At 46.4% G+C, this 18,596-nt stretch overlaps 1 protein-coding gene across 1 annotated transcript in view; it reads right to left on the reverse strand.

Annotated features, from left to right (window-relative positions):
- Positions 1 to 18,596, reverse strand: part of fat2 (FAT atypical cadherin 2) — an 80,760-nt gene that overhangs the window by 24,409 nt on the left and 37,755 nt on the right. The window contains exons 15-22 of the mRNA XM_063488809.1: positions 15,391 to 15,780; positions 9,429 to 9,640; positions 8,261 to 8,398; positions 8,036 to 8,179; positions 5,215 to 5,412; positions 3,825 to 4,425; positions 3,545 to 3,745; positions 1,857 to 2,014 (exon numbers count right to left, since the gene is read on the reverse strand). Of these exons, the coding sequence (XP_063344879.1) occupies positions 1,857 to 2,014; positions 3,545 to 3,745; positions 3,825 to 4,425; positions 5,215 to 5,412; positions 8,036 to 8,179; positions 8,261 to 8,398; positions 9,429 to 9,640; positions 15,391 to 15,780 (2,042 nt within the window). The remainder of the gene's footprint in view (positions 1 to 1,856; positions 2,015 to 3,544; positions 3,746 to 3,824; positions 4,426 to 5,214; positions 5,413 to 8,035; positions 8,180 to 8,260; positions 8,399 to 9,428; positions 9,641 to 15,390; positions 15,781 to 18,596) is intronic.

Below are 18,596 nucleotides of genomic sequence, written 5' to 3' on the forward strand. Positions count from 1 at the left end.
GAACCGAGATCCAAAGCCCAGGAGGGAGAACCCTGGGAAAGGCTGAATGGTGCTTTTGAAATTTCCTGAGAATCAGAGCGAGTGAATATTGAGCCGGAGAGCTCATAGAGGAGGAAAGCCCAGGAGGGGAAACGTCATCAAGAGATTTCAGTCAATTTCTAATCCATCAAACCAGGTTTGGGTCATGAGTTATCTGTTCAGGTCTCATTGTTTTCTGTCAGCTTAATAAAGCTTCCCGTACTGCTCCACGAACCGAGGCAATAAATGTTGGAGATTTTTCTTTTTTTAAGTTCAGAAACTTACAGCCTGTGAAACTCTGCAGGTCGGGGGACAAAATATCACCTTACTCCATCCTCTTATCCTTGTCAGGGTCACACGGGGGGAGTCAATCCAAAGGTCTAGGGTACACCCTGGACAGGTCACTAGTCTGTCACAGAGACAGACAACCACTCGCACCTATCCTGTCCTCACTAACTGTATGTCTTTGGACTGTGAGAGGAAGCCTGAGTACCTGGAGAGAACCCATGAATAGCTTGCAGGATTTTCCAAACTAAAACATACATTTTTCCTCCCCACTGTCACCAAGCGCCAGCTCATAGGGGCTGATTGTTACTTTACAGTGTAGAGTTACCCAAGGTGAGTGTTGTTGTGATCTGGATGTGAACTGGATCCACGTTTGGACCATGGTTCCAGTTATCTGCTCCACACTCACACATCGAGATGAAATACAGTTCCTACACAGACGTGCACGATAAGCAGCGTGCTCGCATTTTCCTCTTTTACAAAGTGAAGCAGGTAAGAAGACATGCGTGTCTCTATTGCTGCTGTCCTGAGACACAAAGAAAGAAAAGTGCAGCATTTGGCGGAACAAGGATTTCTGATTCCTTCATTCACAGGAAGTTTCCCCTGAGCTGGGCATCTCAACTGTCAAATGTTTAATAACGTTGTTTGACACTAATTTAGCAGCAGATTTACAAAAAGGGAGAGCCGCTGAGTTGATTTAAGGCGGGTCTCTGTGGGGAGCGTTGAGTGAGGCTTTTCATCCCAAAACGTTTCCAGCTATGATTCACAGATATGACCTGGTGCTTCACTTCATCCCCACTCACATCATCGTCGTAAATACTGATATTTGATTTGCTCCTGTTTGCCGCCGCCGTGTGTGTGTGTGTGTGTGTGTGAAGTATCTGATACCCGCCGAGCTGCTGGTCTGTGTTCTTCGCACTGCGGTGAATCTGGGTCAGTCCGCCTGTGTTTAGACGACGCTGCCTTCTTCGGTGTGAAATTCCAGCGATGTCCCGGACCTCTGTGAGCTGACGAGGCAGGCCAGCGTGAGAGTGGAGTTTGTTGTAGAGATGTTCAGCTTTCTTTAGTCACTGCTTTGAAATAAAACTCCGTACCATCATGCTGGTTCTCCCGACAAATCGAGAGCATATCAGGTATTCCTTTCTTGTATCTCTGCGTGACAGGTACTTTCACGTGCTTGTGTCCTAAATGCCTGATTGAATTTCAGAAGCGGTCCTGAATCGCAGACCTGCATGAAGCTGAGGAGGCGCGTGACGCAGGTCCCGGTTTGATCCGGTCATGTGACCCCTCTAATCCGCTGCAATGACTTTAGTGTATTTAACGAAGCCACTCAAGCCTTTCTGTGAGCTTCTCTCAGAGTCGGAATAAACTGGAACAAAGTGCATTCTGGGTAACCTCTCACACAAACCCCTACACTGCAGCAGCGTTCAACAGGATCAGGCAGACATAATTCATCGCACGCTTCTGAAACAGTGAGAGCTCTGATGTGTTCTCAGGAAAACTACATCAAGATGTCCGGCTGTCTGATGACAGCGCCGCAGATGCATCCATACCTGTAAAGCTCCCCAGCCGGTGCTGCTGTTGGTGGACACAATGACGCCCTGCTTCTCGATCGTCTTGAACCTCAGTGACAGTTTGAAGTCCTGGTTGTCCTCGTCCTTACGGTGAAGGTACCTCAGGTAGGACCTACTGTCAAACCTCAGCGCCGACTCTGAGACACAAACAGAGGAAACACAAGCAGAGGTCACACACAGAAGAATGAGCTGGCCAGGCGTTTGCCTGGTTCATCCTCTCCTGAGTAAATGTGCTAATCATCTGATTTTTATTTTTGGATGACTTCTACATCTTTTGTCTTTCGGACTTTAACCGCATCAACCATGAGGGCGCCACCGCGGCGAGCTTCTGAGATCAGAAATCATATGTTTGTCTCACTAAATACCTGCAGAGCATTTCTCACCAAATCAGCTCAGCATCCACTTATCTTTAATAATCCTAATCTGTGTTAAAAGGCGCGGCTCTTTTGATGTTTTTACACCTTCAGATGAAACGAGGTGGTAACCTGATTGTAATGTGTGATCTCTGATCTGAGAGAAAATTTATTTGATGTTGTTACTGGAAAAGGAAAAAAACGGAGCAAAGAGTCAGGCACAGACGCCAACCGGCAACCACGAGTCCAGCGGCAGCAACCCAGAGCAAATAAGAGTCATGAGCAAATTTCTCTTCTGCTTTTGTTTTTTAGTTGTTCTAAGATTAAACTTTGATGATGCCTGTGGGGAGGTTTACTAACAACACCAAAGTCGATCAGAGCCCAGGAACTCTGATTTTTACCTTTTTTCTAAACTGAACTTGTGAACTTTGAGCTGCAGGAGAAACATGTGGCAGCAGTTTGATTTGGACCTGCAGTGTGGCACATCTGGCACAAAACTCAGCCTTTACTGGTTTTAAGAGCAGAGGGTTAAAAAGTAAAGTAGAGTCAGACATGGTGGTGACAAGAAGAGCCAGAGGAAAACCCCCTGCAGCAATAATCCATACAGGAATGCCTGCACAAATCCCAATGTGGCCCGCTGAGGGAATACTGACAGCCATTTATGAAATCTGGGGATTTACTCCCTCAGTTCAGTTTGTGTAACCGGTAAGAAGAAAGCAGGGAGGTTAACCTGAACGACATGATGCACCAGGACAGGCTGACACTGGTGAGAATATTTACCCTCCTCATCCTCAGATCTCAGGAAGAAAAGGACGAAACTCCAGCTGCACACACTGAAGCATGAAAAGATCATTTTCTCTGCAGCTGTTTGAATATGGAGTGACTTCAGGGGTTAGGAGGTCAGTATACTCGTCATCATAACACAGCACGTAAGCGTGCAGTATATATAGTTTTCCAGGTAGAAACCCTACAACGATGTTCACTTTAAAGCCACCAGCCTCCACGAACAGAAAGCTCGCTTAGAAGCCTAGTCCTACACGTGTGACAGAGGACTCGATAAAGAGCTTAACCGGCCTCACGTCCGGTTCGCTCAGTTACACCACAGCTGAATAACCCAGGAGGACGCTGTGCCCTCTGTGGATGTTCAGTCACATGACTCTACTGCAGCAGACTCATCCTATACGCAAACCTGCAGGTCTGAACTTTTCGATTCAAACATGCTGCTCTTCAGAAGATGTCAGAAACAGCTGCTGCACCCTGTCAGCTCACTCATACGCACATACACTCTGAGTACAGACAGACAGGTGGACGTACCGTTGCAGGGGCAGGCGCTCTCCCAGGTGTGCTGCGGGGTGATGTAAGCAGCTCTGGCGGTGGTGAAATGGCCCAGCCTCTCTCCCGACAGCCGCACGGAGTTCCTGCAGCCTCGCGGAGGGCAGCCGCTGCCCAGACAGCCATTGTGACTCACCCTGAGGATGCTGAGGCCCAGAGAGTCCTCGATGTCCGATATAATGCCTGTACCAAAGAGTCCAACATGTCAGATGGCACACATACTGAACACTGACCTCACTGACCACGTGTGATGCACGCTCACCTGCGAGCCTGCTGGTGGGCAGGGGCCGAACGGGGCCGCCCTGAGGCCTCCAGATGAGCAGGGCCTCCAGGGCCCGGGGGTCAGGCCGCTGCTGTAGGCTGGCCAGGTGGAGCTCCTGCCGGGGGAGATCCAGCTCTTGTCCCAGGCTGCGCTGGAGGCCTCTCCAGTGATCGCCCAGGAATTCCTCCGGCGACATCCCGACCAGCTGCAGCGTCAGTCCAGAGTCCAACGCTTGCTGAGTGGCCACCCATACGTGAACTTTGACCCCGGTCCAGACGGTGAACTTCCCGTCGCTCACGCTGACATTGAGTGCGTATGAGCCCTCCTCCAGGTGTTCGTCTGCCCAGATTTTGCCGTCAGCCCGGTCTATGGAGAAGCTCCTGTCGTCGGGACTCTGCGACACCAGGCTGTAGGTCAGGACGTCCTGCACATCTTGGTCTGAGGCGTGGAGTCTGCCGACAACCCGGTTTGCAAACAGACCTCCGGAGGTGGTGATGGAGACCTCAAGCGGCACCACAGACGGAGGATACTTGCTCTCCTCGGTGACATTGATGTTGACCACGCAGATGGAGGACAGGGGAGGGTGGCCGCTGTCTGTCACCTGGGCAAAGGTGGAGCACAAAAAATTAAATGATTTGATTTGTTCTTATGAAATATCATCTTTGAAATGTAAAAGCTGGGACAGGTAACATGTCTGTTTCTCCTTATGCATTTACAGGTGTGCAGGTGCGTGTCTCCCTCCTCTCTAATGCTTTCTAATAAACTTTTTTCTCACTTGCAATCAAAGCAAAAACATTTGTATTTCACATTTCATATTAATCTTTTTGTTTCTTTGTTGTGATCAACCAAACGCTGTCCAACCACAGTGATTTATTTTTTTTCTCCCTCTGACAGCAGAGAACAAAATGAAAAATGGAGCATTTTGGACTAAAGTATCATCTCTCAGCATCCCAAAATATATTTGTTCCAGCCAACAAAATCCATACAGTGCAGGACACGAATATGCACCATCAGCTGCAACCTGAAACAGCCTGAACCCTCAGAATAACCCCTTCTGTAAATGGATTATAGTGAAGAGTTGAAGCAGGGTCATTCTTCTGACTTTCATTTTTCCAGCTTAAATAATTCCTATATTTAAACTCAGTCATCGTTACTGGGTGTGCAGGGTCAGTCTTGGCAGTTCAGAACCACAGAAAACCATAAAGCCGACTTTGTTCTAACTTTTCTTCACCTCTCCGGACAGCACAGCGGCTGAGGCCGGGAGTGACGCTCAGCACCTCCAAAGCCGAGACAAACTTTCTAAGATGTCTTTCCTGCAGTGAGAGTTTGTGAGAGAAAGACAAGAGAAGAGAACAGAAAAGTGGAGGGATGGCGACCTGAAGCTTCTCACCTGTATCTTGAGCTGATGGTGAGCTTTCACCTTCTTCCTGAGCGGAGCAGAGAGCGACAGCAGGCCGCCCTGGTCCACATGGAAACGGCGGTCCTCGTTCCCGCTGACAATGTGGAAGGAGAAAGGCGGGCCGTTCCTTGGGGTGTCTTTGTCCGTCACCACCAGCTGGAGGATGCTGCTGCCGACCGCCTCGCCCTCCTGCGGGACACATTTTTATTCAGTTTTGTGCTTCTAACTAACAGGTCATCATTTTTAGGATGTTCTCGTTATCCCAGCACCACAGAGCTCCAACATCGACCTCAGAGCTCCCATTAACCAGAGATTTAGTATGTTCTACCTCATGTTAAATCATTCACATGCAACACTGCCTGTATAGTTGCTCTGCCTATTTCATGACACCAAGCATATGATGGGAGATACACTGCAAAGTCCTCCTGCTCATTCTGCAGGATTTAATCTGAGAGTTAGAAATGTTCTGTCTGCAGGAACATGTGAAGCATTGATTATACTCAAAACACACTCGGCTCACATCTACTTCACTCACACTGGCCTGTTTAGGCTCAGTGACTGGTGGGTGAATGGATGGATGGATGGATGGATAAATGAATGAATGGATGGGTGGATTGATAGCGTGGTGGGTGAACGGATGGATGGATGGATGTCAAATATCTTATGTGTGCTGCACAGAGCCACACTGATCACACTCTTCCTGTTTAGCACTCCATCCGTGTTTACTGGTCATTTAAAGAACAGCCGGCATGTCCGTACAGCTCAGAGACACTTCGGCGTCGTTTCATGGAAGCTGTTTGTAGAGTGACTCCCTCCTGTTTCCACTGACTGTGCCAGAAAATAATGAAGACCTTCAGCTGTTTGCTGTGATGGATTACCTACTATCTCAAGTAATTTAAGAGGCTTTGCATGCTGATTTTCATATTGTAGGGAATTAATAGAAACCAGAGCTTCCTGGAAAAATAGGTTATCAATCTAAAAACATGTGGCGTGCTTTGGGAGAGGATGCATCAGAGTTAATGGGCTAAAATGTGCAACACCCCCGGGAGAGGACTTTGAAACTTCCAACTACAGCACGCCTCACAGGACGCAGGAGAGACAAAGCTCAGCTTCATGATAGTGAGACCAATGTGCAGGTGGAACATGCAATTATCTTAAAGCTGCATTCTTTCTCACGTCCTGCAGGGGGCGACTCCTCGGGCTGGTTTAAAATGGAGATTCTGAGAGCCAGGAAATATTCTACACTGGAGCCATGCTCCTCCACTTTACAGACTGGGAGCTGCTTTCACCTGTGTGTGTGTGTGTGTGTGTGTGTGTGAGTGTGTATTTGGTGCTACAAGAATCAAAGTGAGTTGAATGTAGGGGTGAAGCATGTTCACTGGGGTTGATGGCTGTATTGGCTATTTTCAGAAGCTACAGCCCATCAGCAGCTGCTGCAGCCTCTGAGGACGCTCTGCAAACATCATGAATGACCTGCACCACTTGTCTGAGAAACACTGACAGCATCCATCTGCTGGGCAGAGTTTCTCCATCAGGCAGAGCTGGCTGCGGAGCTGTCGGCAGATGGGACAATAACCCAGAGTCTGGATTTGTCCTCACACTGGGTTTGGCAGCGTTTCGGTCCTGGATCAGCGACTCGATGGGAGTTTGCGAGCTGGCGGGGGAAACAGTAACTGTCAGTGAGGCACTGCGATGGGACTGCCAGCAGCGTGAATTCATGTCCACACATGCAGGCATGCGGGCATCCACATCCCAATGAAGCATCCAAAAATACACACTGGAGCGAAAGCTTTGACTTTGCAACGTAATTAGAAGTTTCAGGTGAGAGGTGAGAGCGAAACACTGACGTCTTTCTGCCGCTTTGATCCCTGAAAGCTCAGAAACCGCTCTGATGACGGAGCAGCATATATCCACCTGTCACAGAGAGTGCTGACAGGTGGATAAACGGTCACCTGTAATGAGCTCTCTTTAATTACCTGCAGCCGTCAGGTCATCTGTCTCCATTATCACCTTGTTAGGCTGAGCAGCTGCTTTACGGGGACACCTTAACGTGCTTGTCTCTGTCTGTGTTTATCCACAGGTGTCAAAAGTCACACAGGACTGTAACTGTGGCGTCCTCCCTGAGGACAGCTGAGCTTATTAATGACAGGTGATTCATTCTGGCCGGTTCTGGGTACACACACGTATTTCTTCCCCTCGACATCACTATCTTTTTCCTGACGCAGGCGTGTGGTGCAGTCATGATTGTGTATTTTTAAAGCTGCAGAGGCACAAACCTAATCTCCCTGCCTTACCTGTGATGTGCTCAGCTATCAAATCCGTTTATGATCCAGGATTCATTAGGACAGAAACTATCCTAAAGCCCACATTACATATCTGCAGGGTGACAGAGTGATTAGAAACCTGGGCATGAGGCAGGGGAATATATGGACCACTGAGCTTGGATCAAAAAACAACAAATGTACAAAAAAAATGGGGATGTTTTTCTTAGAAAGTTACATAAAACAGCGGAGAACTTCTCCAAGATTAAAATCACAACTTAAGAAGCAAACCTTTGACCTGAGAATATAAAGTCTGAATATTTACAGGACATGCTGAGAATCTCTCATTACCCCTCAAATGTGGTGTGTTGGGCTCATTGCAGCTCATTTCAAAGCTTGTTTTCTAGGTCGACTACAGTTTGGCTGTTACTCGAACAGCAGCAGGAAAACGAGTTGGAATCTGGGGAATATCTGTCAGCATAATAATAACATTAATAATTTAAACGAATAAAGGCTTCCAGCCTGCGTGGGTGACGCTCGGGTCGTTGTACCTGCAGCAGCAGACTGTGGTTGACCTGAGAGAAGACGGGCGGGTTGTCGTTGACGTCGGTGACGGTGACGGCGACGAGGACGGCCGAGGACAGAGGCGGGCTGCCTTCGTCTGCTGCCTGCACCGTTAGGGAGTAGTGAGGGATCTGCAGATGAGGAGAGAGTTTTCACGTGACCTGCTGCTTCTTTAGTGCGACGCAGCTCACATTGCTCCTGAGCACGCTCACCTCCTCTCTGTCCAGCGCAGTGCGGACAGTGATGTCACCGCTGCGAGCGTCGATGGAGAACTGCTGCAGAAGGTCGCCGCTCACAATCGAGTAGCGCAGCAGGTTATTGACTGGGCCATCCTCATCTGTGGCAGTTACCTGGACATGGAGAAAAAGGAAGGATGAAAATCGGGAGAGGAATAACTGCGCCTACCTCTGTGGAGGTCAGGGGTCACACAAAACATCCCCACGACACACCAACAAGTTGAGTTGTGAGCGGGTCAAAGGTCACAGAGAGCTGAGCTCTGTGCGAAGGTCTGAATGTGGCTCCTTGGCTGGAGGACTCTTCACATCCAGCCTCTCAGGCTTTCAGCAGCTGGATTTTGTGCATCTTCCTCACAACAGCGCACTCGTTCTCACCTTCGTTTAAATGCAGCATTAGATTGGACTTGGATTTTTGCCTCTTCAGCTTCAGTATCATTATCATGCTTTTGTTCTCTTTAACGTAATAACTTCAATGAGTCATCCAGTTATTCTGGGTTGGTTTGACTGTAACATTATTATTAAAAGTCAAAACCTGATAACAGATTAAAAAAAGACTGAAAATGAATAATGCCGTGCTTTGACTTTGTCCCGCCCGACTTCTCCTCCTCTGTGACTGCAACTAACTAATCCTTTCATTCCGCTAACAGAACCTCTGTCTCGTTATTTAAAGGTGAGCCTGACGATGTGGAAGCAAATGACAAGAAAAACGAGGAGGAGAGAATCACGCAGCCCTGCTGTGACCGTCAGGAGGCGGTGAGCTGTGTCATTGCTGTGTTATCTCTGCTGCTGGCCTGACAGGTTGACGCTGACGTGCTGCTGAATAATGGCATGTGTGTGCGTGCTCCTCCCGTGCTGTTATTATTGTGTGTGAATGATGTTTTTCATCACTTGTTTTCTTTACATTAGCACGTGCACGTGTTATGAGATCATCAGCTTGCATGACCACTAAATACGTGCAGATCGCCCCTCAGCTGTGAAGCTGTCAGTGCGTCTCTGTGTACAACCTGGGGAACATTGTTAATTAAAAGTCTGATTTCACTGATATTTTTGTGTTTACATGGATGCACATATGTGTGTGTGCTACATAAACCCAGCATGCGGACTCCATACAGAACAACGACCTCGTGTGAGTCACAGCTCTCACCTTCATCACTAGGCGCCCAGGTGTCAGATCCTCCGACACCTCGGCACTGTAGTCACTGCGCCTGAACACCGGCGGGTTGTCGTTCACGTCTGTCACGTTAATGATGACCGTGGTCATGTCACTGAGTGGCGACTTCCCACGGCTCCCCTCCACAGACAGGTAGTACTCCCGGGAAAACTCGAAATCCAGCGGGGCCACGAGGGTCACGAGGCCTGCATGAAGGGAAACAGCTGGTTTGACCACGTGCTCCGACACCGGTGCTAAATTTGCTCAAAATTCCGTCCTCGCCTCAAGGAGCAGGAGACACGGGACAGGAGAGAAGAGAAGTTGAGCTCAGTAAATCAGAGCGCCCTTGCTTTCCTTCTGTGTATGGTATCATGTGACACACCTCTGTGAGTTGAACCTTTCAGGTGGAAAGAATCTGTGACATTTGTTTTCTCTGATGATGTGGATGGAATCAAATTCCAAAGATGTGATTTCATCAATATCTGAATATTAGATATTCAGGTGACTGACCTGATTTAAGTTTTTGTGGAAATTTTGACACACAAAAACATGTTTCCCATTTCTGAACGAACCTCTAAATCCTCTCATGTCATGTTGAACTAACCCTGGAGGGAACAGGAGCCCTGCAGGGAACAAGCGCGCTTTGGGATGCCCTCGCCTTTCTCTAGTTTCTGGAATAATGACAGGGAAGCGTCTCTGAATGTGGCAGGGCCTCCACACAAGCAGTGAAAGTGTGTAGGGAGTGGGTGGAAGCTGTGCTGATGTAAATAAGGGAGGTGAAAGGGGCACCAAGTACTCAAATACACTTTATTAACTCCATGAATATAGTAGATACGCCATAACAATCTGAAGTGCTTACCTGCTGACTGTGAGCACCTGGGGAGGGTAAAGAAAGATCCTCCTCTGAGGATGGACTCAGAGTGTGTTTGAATTAACCAAGGCTGGATGTGTGTGTGGTGCGTTCACCGAGCAAACTCAAAAGCGTGATTCTGATGTTTGAATCATCAGTTAATGTGATGAAACTCCTCCAGTGGCCCGATCGTGTTCTTAAATGTAAGAAAAGCAAAGCGAACCACTGACGACTGAGCAACGACTCTCTCTGTACTTTCTCTCTTAGAAACTTTTTTCCTCCTGTTTGTGCCTCACAGGTGTAACTGTAGCTAGAAATAAGTGTTGTTGGTGTCTGACTTTAATGCCGTTAACTTGTCTCGTTTCCGTGGAGACGCTCGGCTGTCAGCCAGTCTGCTGAACCATGCTTCACTGACAAAACACAGAACAGCATCCAACACAAGCAAGCGTCCACCACCATCGCCACAAAGCCGTCACCTCCTTCTGCAAATCGTTATCGCCGCACGTCACGCACACGTCTACGATCGAGGCGCGCGTCAGAGTCCAGCTGCGATGTTCGAGCACACCTGAGCTTCGGTGCATTCTCGCTCACGCCTCTCTGCGTTCTCACCTGCACAGCTTTTATCACCATTCAGCAGCTCTGCAGCCAATGTGTTAAAGCAATAACCAGAAGCTGAATGCCTTGCTTAAGAGCACTGATCGTAGCTGATAGTGGAGAAGTGAACACCTCGTACATTAGATCAAACACTGCTCATATTTCTGAGGGTTTGCAGAGGCACGCACACTGTGCAGTTACAAACACATTACAGGGAAACGCTCACAAGTGGGTACAAGACCGAAGCCGGCACATGAATTCTTTCATAATTACTGTTTTGATGAAGCCCATCAGCCAATCAGAAACTGGGGATGGTAGGCATTTTTAATGGCGCTGCCAAAAAGCAGGTAAAGTAAACTGGACTCAACCTTTTTACATGTCTTTAAATTTTAATTAAGTGGTGCAGGTAACTGGGTCACATCACCTGGATGGAGCCCTCACTCTACTCACTGGTGATCTGTTGTATCTGGTGGCTCAGAGCAGGCGGCCTGCTAATCAGAAGGTTGCTTTGTGAGCTCGACTTCCCACGATTCAGTGTGCACTGTGAGCCCCAAGCGGCCCCACAAAGTCTATATGTATTTAGTCCCTGTGTGACCAAGCGACTCCAGGAGTTTGGACACATTTTTAACGCTCCTTTATCTCGGACCTCACTTCCTGTTTTATTTTGAAAGCTGTTCCTTGTGCTTTGCGTCTGTTTGTTTCCCTCGTGTCGTGTTCGGTGTCTCATTCTGCCCAGCTGCTTACACTTCCCTGATAACCTTTTTAGTGTTTCTCAGCCTCACTGTGGGTTTCTCGTAATTCCAGTTAGTCTCCCAGTGGGTCATAGTTTTGCCCTCTTTGGACTCAACCCTAAATGAAGAGCTCATTTTCATATCAACCCTCCATCCACACTGACCCTCCACGGGACCAAAGCTGCACCTCTCAGGGGCCGGCACAAATGTTTGACACCCGTGATTTAAAAGCTTAAACTGATGACTTTAATAAAATAAATCAAGCTTCTTTGTGAAAAATGAAATCTTTACAGTTATGAATTTTGTTCACAGCAAAAAGCAGAAAAACCATGAAGAATGTGAGAGCGTGACAGCAGCTCCTGACGGGTTGATGCACATCTGCGCTAATGTGCGCTGGTGTGTGTGGGCTCAAAGAAAATAATCAGAGAGCCAAGACATCACGTCCAGGCTAGCCTGCTTTGACGAGTCCTGTCATTCACGACTCGTTTCACTGGAAGCTGCCGCGGTGCGTTTCCCTCTTCATTAACATCTCTGATCTCACCCGCATGATTCGGTGACACAACATTCTTCCAACCAAAGCTGTCACCTCTGAGCGTAATGGCGCAAATGTCAAAGGAGGGATTTTGGAGCGTTTTCAGCTCATAGATTCCTCAAGCTCGCGGCCTGTGGAAGATCAGTAACGTTGAGTGAAGTAACAGAAACATATTTTCCAAACTTGGCAGGAAGTCCGCGATTTCACTTTTTACTCTGCAGATTTACTATTTTTTTCCTCCCTTTGTGTCACCGCTGCAATTCTGTGCCATTAACTAAGTTTCAGTGCATGGTAATGTTTCCCAACAACTACTAAAAATCCACCCTAAAAAAAAAAGTCTGAGAGGAAATGTGCGGAACACTAACAGAGCAGCCGGCCTCGAAGCCTTGGTTTCAGATCTCCACCCACATTACTGAGCACAGCCCTGAAAGACAAACGCTGCTAAACATTAAAGCCTCTGGAAAATTCTTGGATCATCCGGAATCAGGTTAAAGGTAGCTCGGATCATCGGGGCTTTCTACAGCAGCTTTTCTCGCACTGTTGGAAGTGGCAAGCTCAGCTTCCAGCTCAGTAGAGTCTTCATTCTGGTCACCGACTGGAAAATGAAGAAAACCCCCAACAACTCGACCACGAAGCACCAAGAGATGCTGATCACCAGCGTCTCCATGGAGGGCAGAGTCAACTCATATATTTATCAGAAGGTGGAGGAGGCCCTAGAAATCCTAAAAGTCAGGCAAACAAGACAAAAGTACAAGAAAATAAAGAAAATAAAGTAAAGAAAATAAAGACCAATAGATCCATTCATCCATTTTCTTTCACTTATCATCTGGGCCCTGAGCAGCGAAGCCCTCCCTCTCCCCCATCACCTCCCCATACTGCCAGGGAAGCCTGAGTGCTCTAAACACTCTTTAGATTAGGATTACATCACAGAGAGGAAGCTGTTAGACCGTCTATTTATAATGGTCAGCCAATCAGAACAAAGCCAGCTTCAAGGGCTTAAACAGCTTGTTTCAGACAGAGGATGAACTGAGGTCCAGTGCGAGAAAAAGAAGGATTATTTTGAACTGTGACTCATGTGAAGCTGCTCTAATCCAGTCCAAGAATCAAACTGATGATATAAACTGTTCATCCCCAAACCTATAACTGAAACGATGATGCATGGAAGCCTTTTGTTTCCAGCTTGACGTTGTGTTTTTGCGCCTGAGCAGAAGGGTGAAGTGACACGTCACTGAGGTTTTCCTCATTTGTGTGACGACGCTGTCTTTTGGTTCTGGAGCTTACGCAGCTCGCAGATATTTGTGTGCTCTGGCTCACAGTAAAGAGCTGCAGTAAGAGAGACAAAGTGCTGCGTGTCCGGTGTGTGAAAAACAGCATTTGATCCGAGGCCGGAGGGAGATTTACTGTTTACGACCGCGTCCTCCGCAGCATGCTCGGAGATGTTTACGGATGATGCACAGGATCAATAATTGATTCAATTCTGAATCATTCTGCAGACATCAAAAAACTCAAATCATAAATTATCCACAAGCCAGTGAGTCACTCATCTCTAATCGTGCCGTGGATGGACGAGTATTGATTGGAAATTAACTTTGAGAAAAACAGGAGAAACTGGAGCTTCTGCTGTTTGTGAATCATCTCAGACAGAAAGTTGAACTTTTCCTGTTGGCGAGTCCCGCTGGAGGCGTGCGAGTTTCCGACACACAAACAGCACTCCCTCTTCTGCAGGGGGAAGGATCCATTCATAAAACACACGATTCAGGTCAAACACAACCCGCTCGCCTGGAATTCTTCACTGACACAGCATCGACCAGCTCAAAGTTCACCAAACTAAAAAAAACTACGCTGACCAATCATATTCTCACATTCTGTATGCTGGGTAAATATGAAGCTAGTGTCAGCCGGCTGTTAAAAAACAAAACAATCCTAACGGGGCGACACACAGAACTATTTCTGCTGTCCAGAGAGCAGCTGCATGAAGGACCGTCATGCACTCATGCAAGCGTGAGTGTGTGCTGCAGGCTGACAGCGCTTCAAACTGAGAATAAGTAAAGACATCTGAGTTAGTGACCTGCGTTGTTGCAGAGGCTGCATCGATCAGTGAAATCGCTAAACTGCTGAAACTGTGGTGCTGCTCGCTGGTCTCTTTGCTCTGGTGTGCAGGCCGGGCCAACACTTTCACACTTTTCTATTTCAGCTTTAAAGTGTCATACGAACCAAAAATAACCTGCAATCTCAGTGAATCCCATCTAGTTGAGATTCTGATCGTCTTGTCTTGGCTTTTCAAAATAAACAGATGAGCGCACCTCTTCTGGCCTTTAATGATTTATTGTCAACGAGCTGTGAGATAGTCCCACACTGCAGTTCAGTCCGACTGTTAAACCCAGCAGAGGGCGGAGCTCGCGAGCGCTCGCTGCTCCACCTGCAGCATTAATAAAGCCTCTCTGCACCAAGGCAACAGTCTTAGTCCTTTTTAAAAACATCTGAGGGTAGAAAAACTTAAACCTTGTGATTATTTATCCAAAATGATTAAACTGTTTAAATTCAGACTGAGCCCAAAGCTTTTCCTTTACCTGAATATTAATGCAGAGGAAATATTACAGTTGTCATGAATTTAAATACTCAGCTAATTAGTGAGCCTCTAGTCACCTTTAGCAATAAAAATTGTATATTGTTTTGTTGTAAAGTAACAAAAGTGGAGAAAACTCTTTGTCACAATAAATGAATCTCCACCCACGGTCCCATTTTCTCTTTGTGCGTTTATTCTGAAATCCTTTTTGTGCCTATATTTACTGTTAGTGAGCGGTCACCTGATATCTGGCTTAGCATCTTTCAGCTCTTTGTTTTGGCTTGTCTGTTTTCAGCTGATTAACCCTCACTCATTATCTCTGCTGCTGTTTTCTTTTCTCCAGCTGAAAGGACCTTCCTCACTGTTCTGGTTTTAGAGTCGCACTCAGCCTTAGTTTGAGCTTGCTGAGTGTGTTTATGCCTTAATAATAATAATAATAATAATAATAATATTATTATTATTATTATTATTCGATATGTGGCTTGTTTCTGGGGGACCGGGTAAATGCCGCTCAGGTGTAAAGCTCACCTGTACCTGTACGCCTAATAATAATAATAATAATAATGGATTGCATTTATATAGCGCTTTTCGAGACCCTCAAAGCGCTTTACAATTCCACTATTCACTATTGCCTAAGTGCAATAATGAAACGCCGAGTGTTTCGTGTAATCAGCTGTTCTGACCTGTTCGTGAGTCCAGCTGGAAGCGGCCGTCCTCGTTCCCAGAGATGATACGGTACATGATGGGATCCGGGGAGCTGCTGTCTCTGGTGAGCGCAGACACGCTCAGCACCTCCGACCCGACCGCCGAGGACTCTGGGAGCTGGGCGGTGTACTCGGAGCTCAGGAAGACGGGCTGGTAGTCGTCCAGAGAGACCACATCCACTGTCACCGTGGCAACAGAGTGGAGGTGACGAGGCAGGCCGCGGTCGGTGGCCTTCACCTTTAGCTCGAATGTGGTCGGAGTTTCAGGGTTCAGAGGTCGTTCCAGCCGCAGGATCCCAGAAAACTCGTCCAGAGAGAAGTAGCTGTCATCGCCGGACAGGAGGGAGTACTTCACCTCGGAGTTTATACCTGAGCATAGGAACACGGACAGGTAAGGTGTGTGAGGATGTCTCACCTGCTTCTTTGCATCAGGTCATCACTTTTAATAGAGACCTTACCCTGCTAAGGTTAGAATCATAAAGACTAAAGCAGTGAAATCTCTTCTAGAGACAGACTGTATAAGCAGACAGCTTTAGTCAATATGTTAATATAAATAAATGTAACTATATAAATAAATATACTCAGGTCATCAAGAAACAAATACGTCTCCATTTTACTGTCAGCCGATCCTAGCTGTGATTGGCTGACAGTAAATGAGGCGGTGAGCCAATGAACAGAAGCTGTTCTCCACTTGAGTTCAGGTGTTTTGGATCCACTGAAGGTGTTTCAGGAACTTTGTGAAACCCCGGATGACGGGACTTTGATTTTGCAGAGATGAAAGTCCAACATGTTTGTTTTGAGTTATCCAAAATTGCTTCGAGAGTGTAACTGGAGGCCATCCAGAGTCAGGTTATTACTTTGGTTTGTTGGGTGTGACTGATAAGCTGCTGTGTGGCATCATGATCCTTTTATCCAAACAGAAAAATATGAATTAGCCATGAAACTGTTATCTAAGCCACATCTGGATTTCCACATAGCGCCAATTAAAAGAATCAAAAGAAAGAATAATCACAAACCGCACGCTTTGAACTCTCAGGGCTGTAAACATGAAAAAACATGAAGCATCCAGGAGATCCCACTGTTTCTGCACAGTTACACATTTACAGTGGGAGTGTGTGGGTGAAAAGCCCAGCGTGTGTGTTTCTAATGAAAACCACTGATGATAAAAATGACCCTCCCCATGAGGAGGCTCGTTAACCACTAACTCCAGAGCAATAAGAAGAACATTCAGATTCCAGCAGAGCTCGTGAAATAACGCCTCTATTTTTCTCACTTTTTTTATTCGTTGTCTTCTCTCCTGCTGATTTTCACGCTGGAATTATTCAGGTGAAAACCACGACATGTCTACGAGGTCAGGAGCTAAAACTTTGGATAATGGTTAATTGACAGGTCAGCGTTTTAAAGCTTGCGCAAACAGCAGCTTTAGGAGGAAAACACATTTTCATGCTGAACAGACTAAGCAGCCTAAAGATGTCACTACAGGTAAAGGTCAAACACTTTGTGTTGGATTTCCAGAGGATTAGCGCTTCAACTACGGTTATTTTCTGTCTGCTGCTCGAGCTCTGCTGCACAGTTTCACCGTCACATCTGACTCCACATCTCTGTTTTGGTGCCTGCAGTTTTTTCTCTGCGTGCTGAAGTGGTTTTGATTCATTTATCTGGCAAATAAAGCATTAAAAAATAGAAACATGTGTGTGAGTCACTGGCATCTGTGAGAAAGTCGTCAGCACTGAGAAAGAGGACATGCTGCTGCACATCTGAAGGCGTGGCCGGCCTGTTGGGGCTGCGTGTGTCCTACCTGTCTGAATCTGTCCACCTTTGTACAAACTAATGTGTGTGTGCAGTCCCACTGTGATCCACCGTTTGAATGACACATCAAAAACCACACACACCTGCACAAACCGAGCTCTTTCCTTTAATGTGACTTCACCCATGCAGCACTCATGAAAGCAAACTAATTAATAAGGCGTTTATGACTGCACTGGCAATCTGCAGCAAAGTGTGGCTGCTCGCCTCAGTAAGAGAGGGCTGGGGTACATCAGCGATACGTGTGCTGATTACAAAACCCAGGGCTTTACATGAATCACAGGAAGGAGGAGCAGCACAAAGGAAACCACAAAGACATAAGTGAACACGCAGCTCCACCTCTGCACAAATAATACCAACCAATGTGAAACACTGACTGCTTCTTACTGTTCTTATCGGGATTTAGAGCAAGCGGCCTACAAGTGTAGCATTAACAGATTTTTGAAATGAATAATATTTAAAAATGGTTTGACAAAAATAAATCATCATGAAGAAGATCAAATTTGTGGTATCTGGTAAAAAAAAAAATACAAATAGAAGGTTTAACAAAGAAAGAGTCTTTACTCGTGTTCAAGATAAACTCTGTAACTCTTTGATTTCGTAGAGCTGAAAAAAGCACAGCTGATGTCTGAAGTTCATTCATTTGTTGCCAGAAAGTATTCTGAATATTGTGTGAGACGGACACCAGTGGGCCTACAGTTTAAGGCTGCGATGAATCTAAAGATGCAAAAAGTGTTTCTGTATTCATACGTGTGTGACTGTTCACACAGAGATACTACTAATGTTACTATGTTATTTTGTATTTTTTTTATATTTACGTGTTGGAAATAAAAAGCAGTGAAACTTTTGTGACAAACTTTTGAGTGCGACGACTTCTCGTAAACAGCAGTGTAAATGCAGAAATGTCATTAAAGTTTCAAGTGATGTGTGAATATGCGTTCACACTTTAAATGTTTAAGAAACTCTGATGACGTCACCGAGCCATCAGCCTGCAGATGGTTCTGAAAAATAAGCGTCTTTCGTTTCATGTCCAAACTTTTCCCTCTACACTCACAAATTACACATCAAAGCAGAGGCATGTTTGCCCTCCATCCCCCGAAACCCCCCACCCCACCCCACAGACACTGATCAGAGCTCTCACACAGACGTTGGCTGTCCTTAAAATAACTACAAAAACTGCATATAAAACTACTTTTTATCATTAACATGTGTCTTATTAAAGTTTTCTCTAGATTTAATTTTGAAAATGTCATTTTAAAAAGGTAAAGCAACACCTGTAAATAAAAAAGGCAGTGTTTACAGTAATTCAGGACTACTCACACTGCATGAAATAATAACAGACGTCCAAATGTGACACCAAAGCCAAGTTAAACGGCTTT

The sequence above is a fragment of the Pelmatolapia mariae genome, linkage group LG2 (assembly GCF_036321145.2).
Source record: "Pelmatolapia mariae isolate MD_Pm_ZW linkage group LG2, Pm_UMD_F_2, whole genome shotgun sequence".
Taxonomy (NCBI): Eukaryota; Metazoa; Chordata; class Actinopteri; order Cichliformes; family Cichlidae; genus Pelmatolapia; species Pelmatolapia mariae.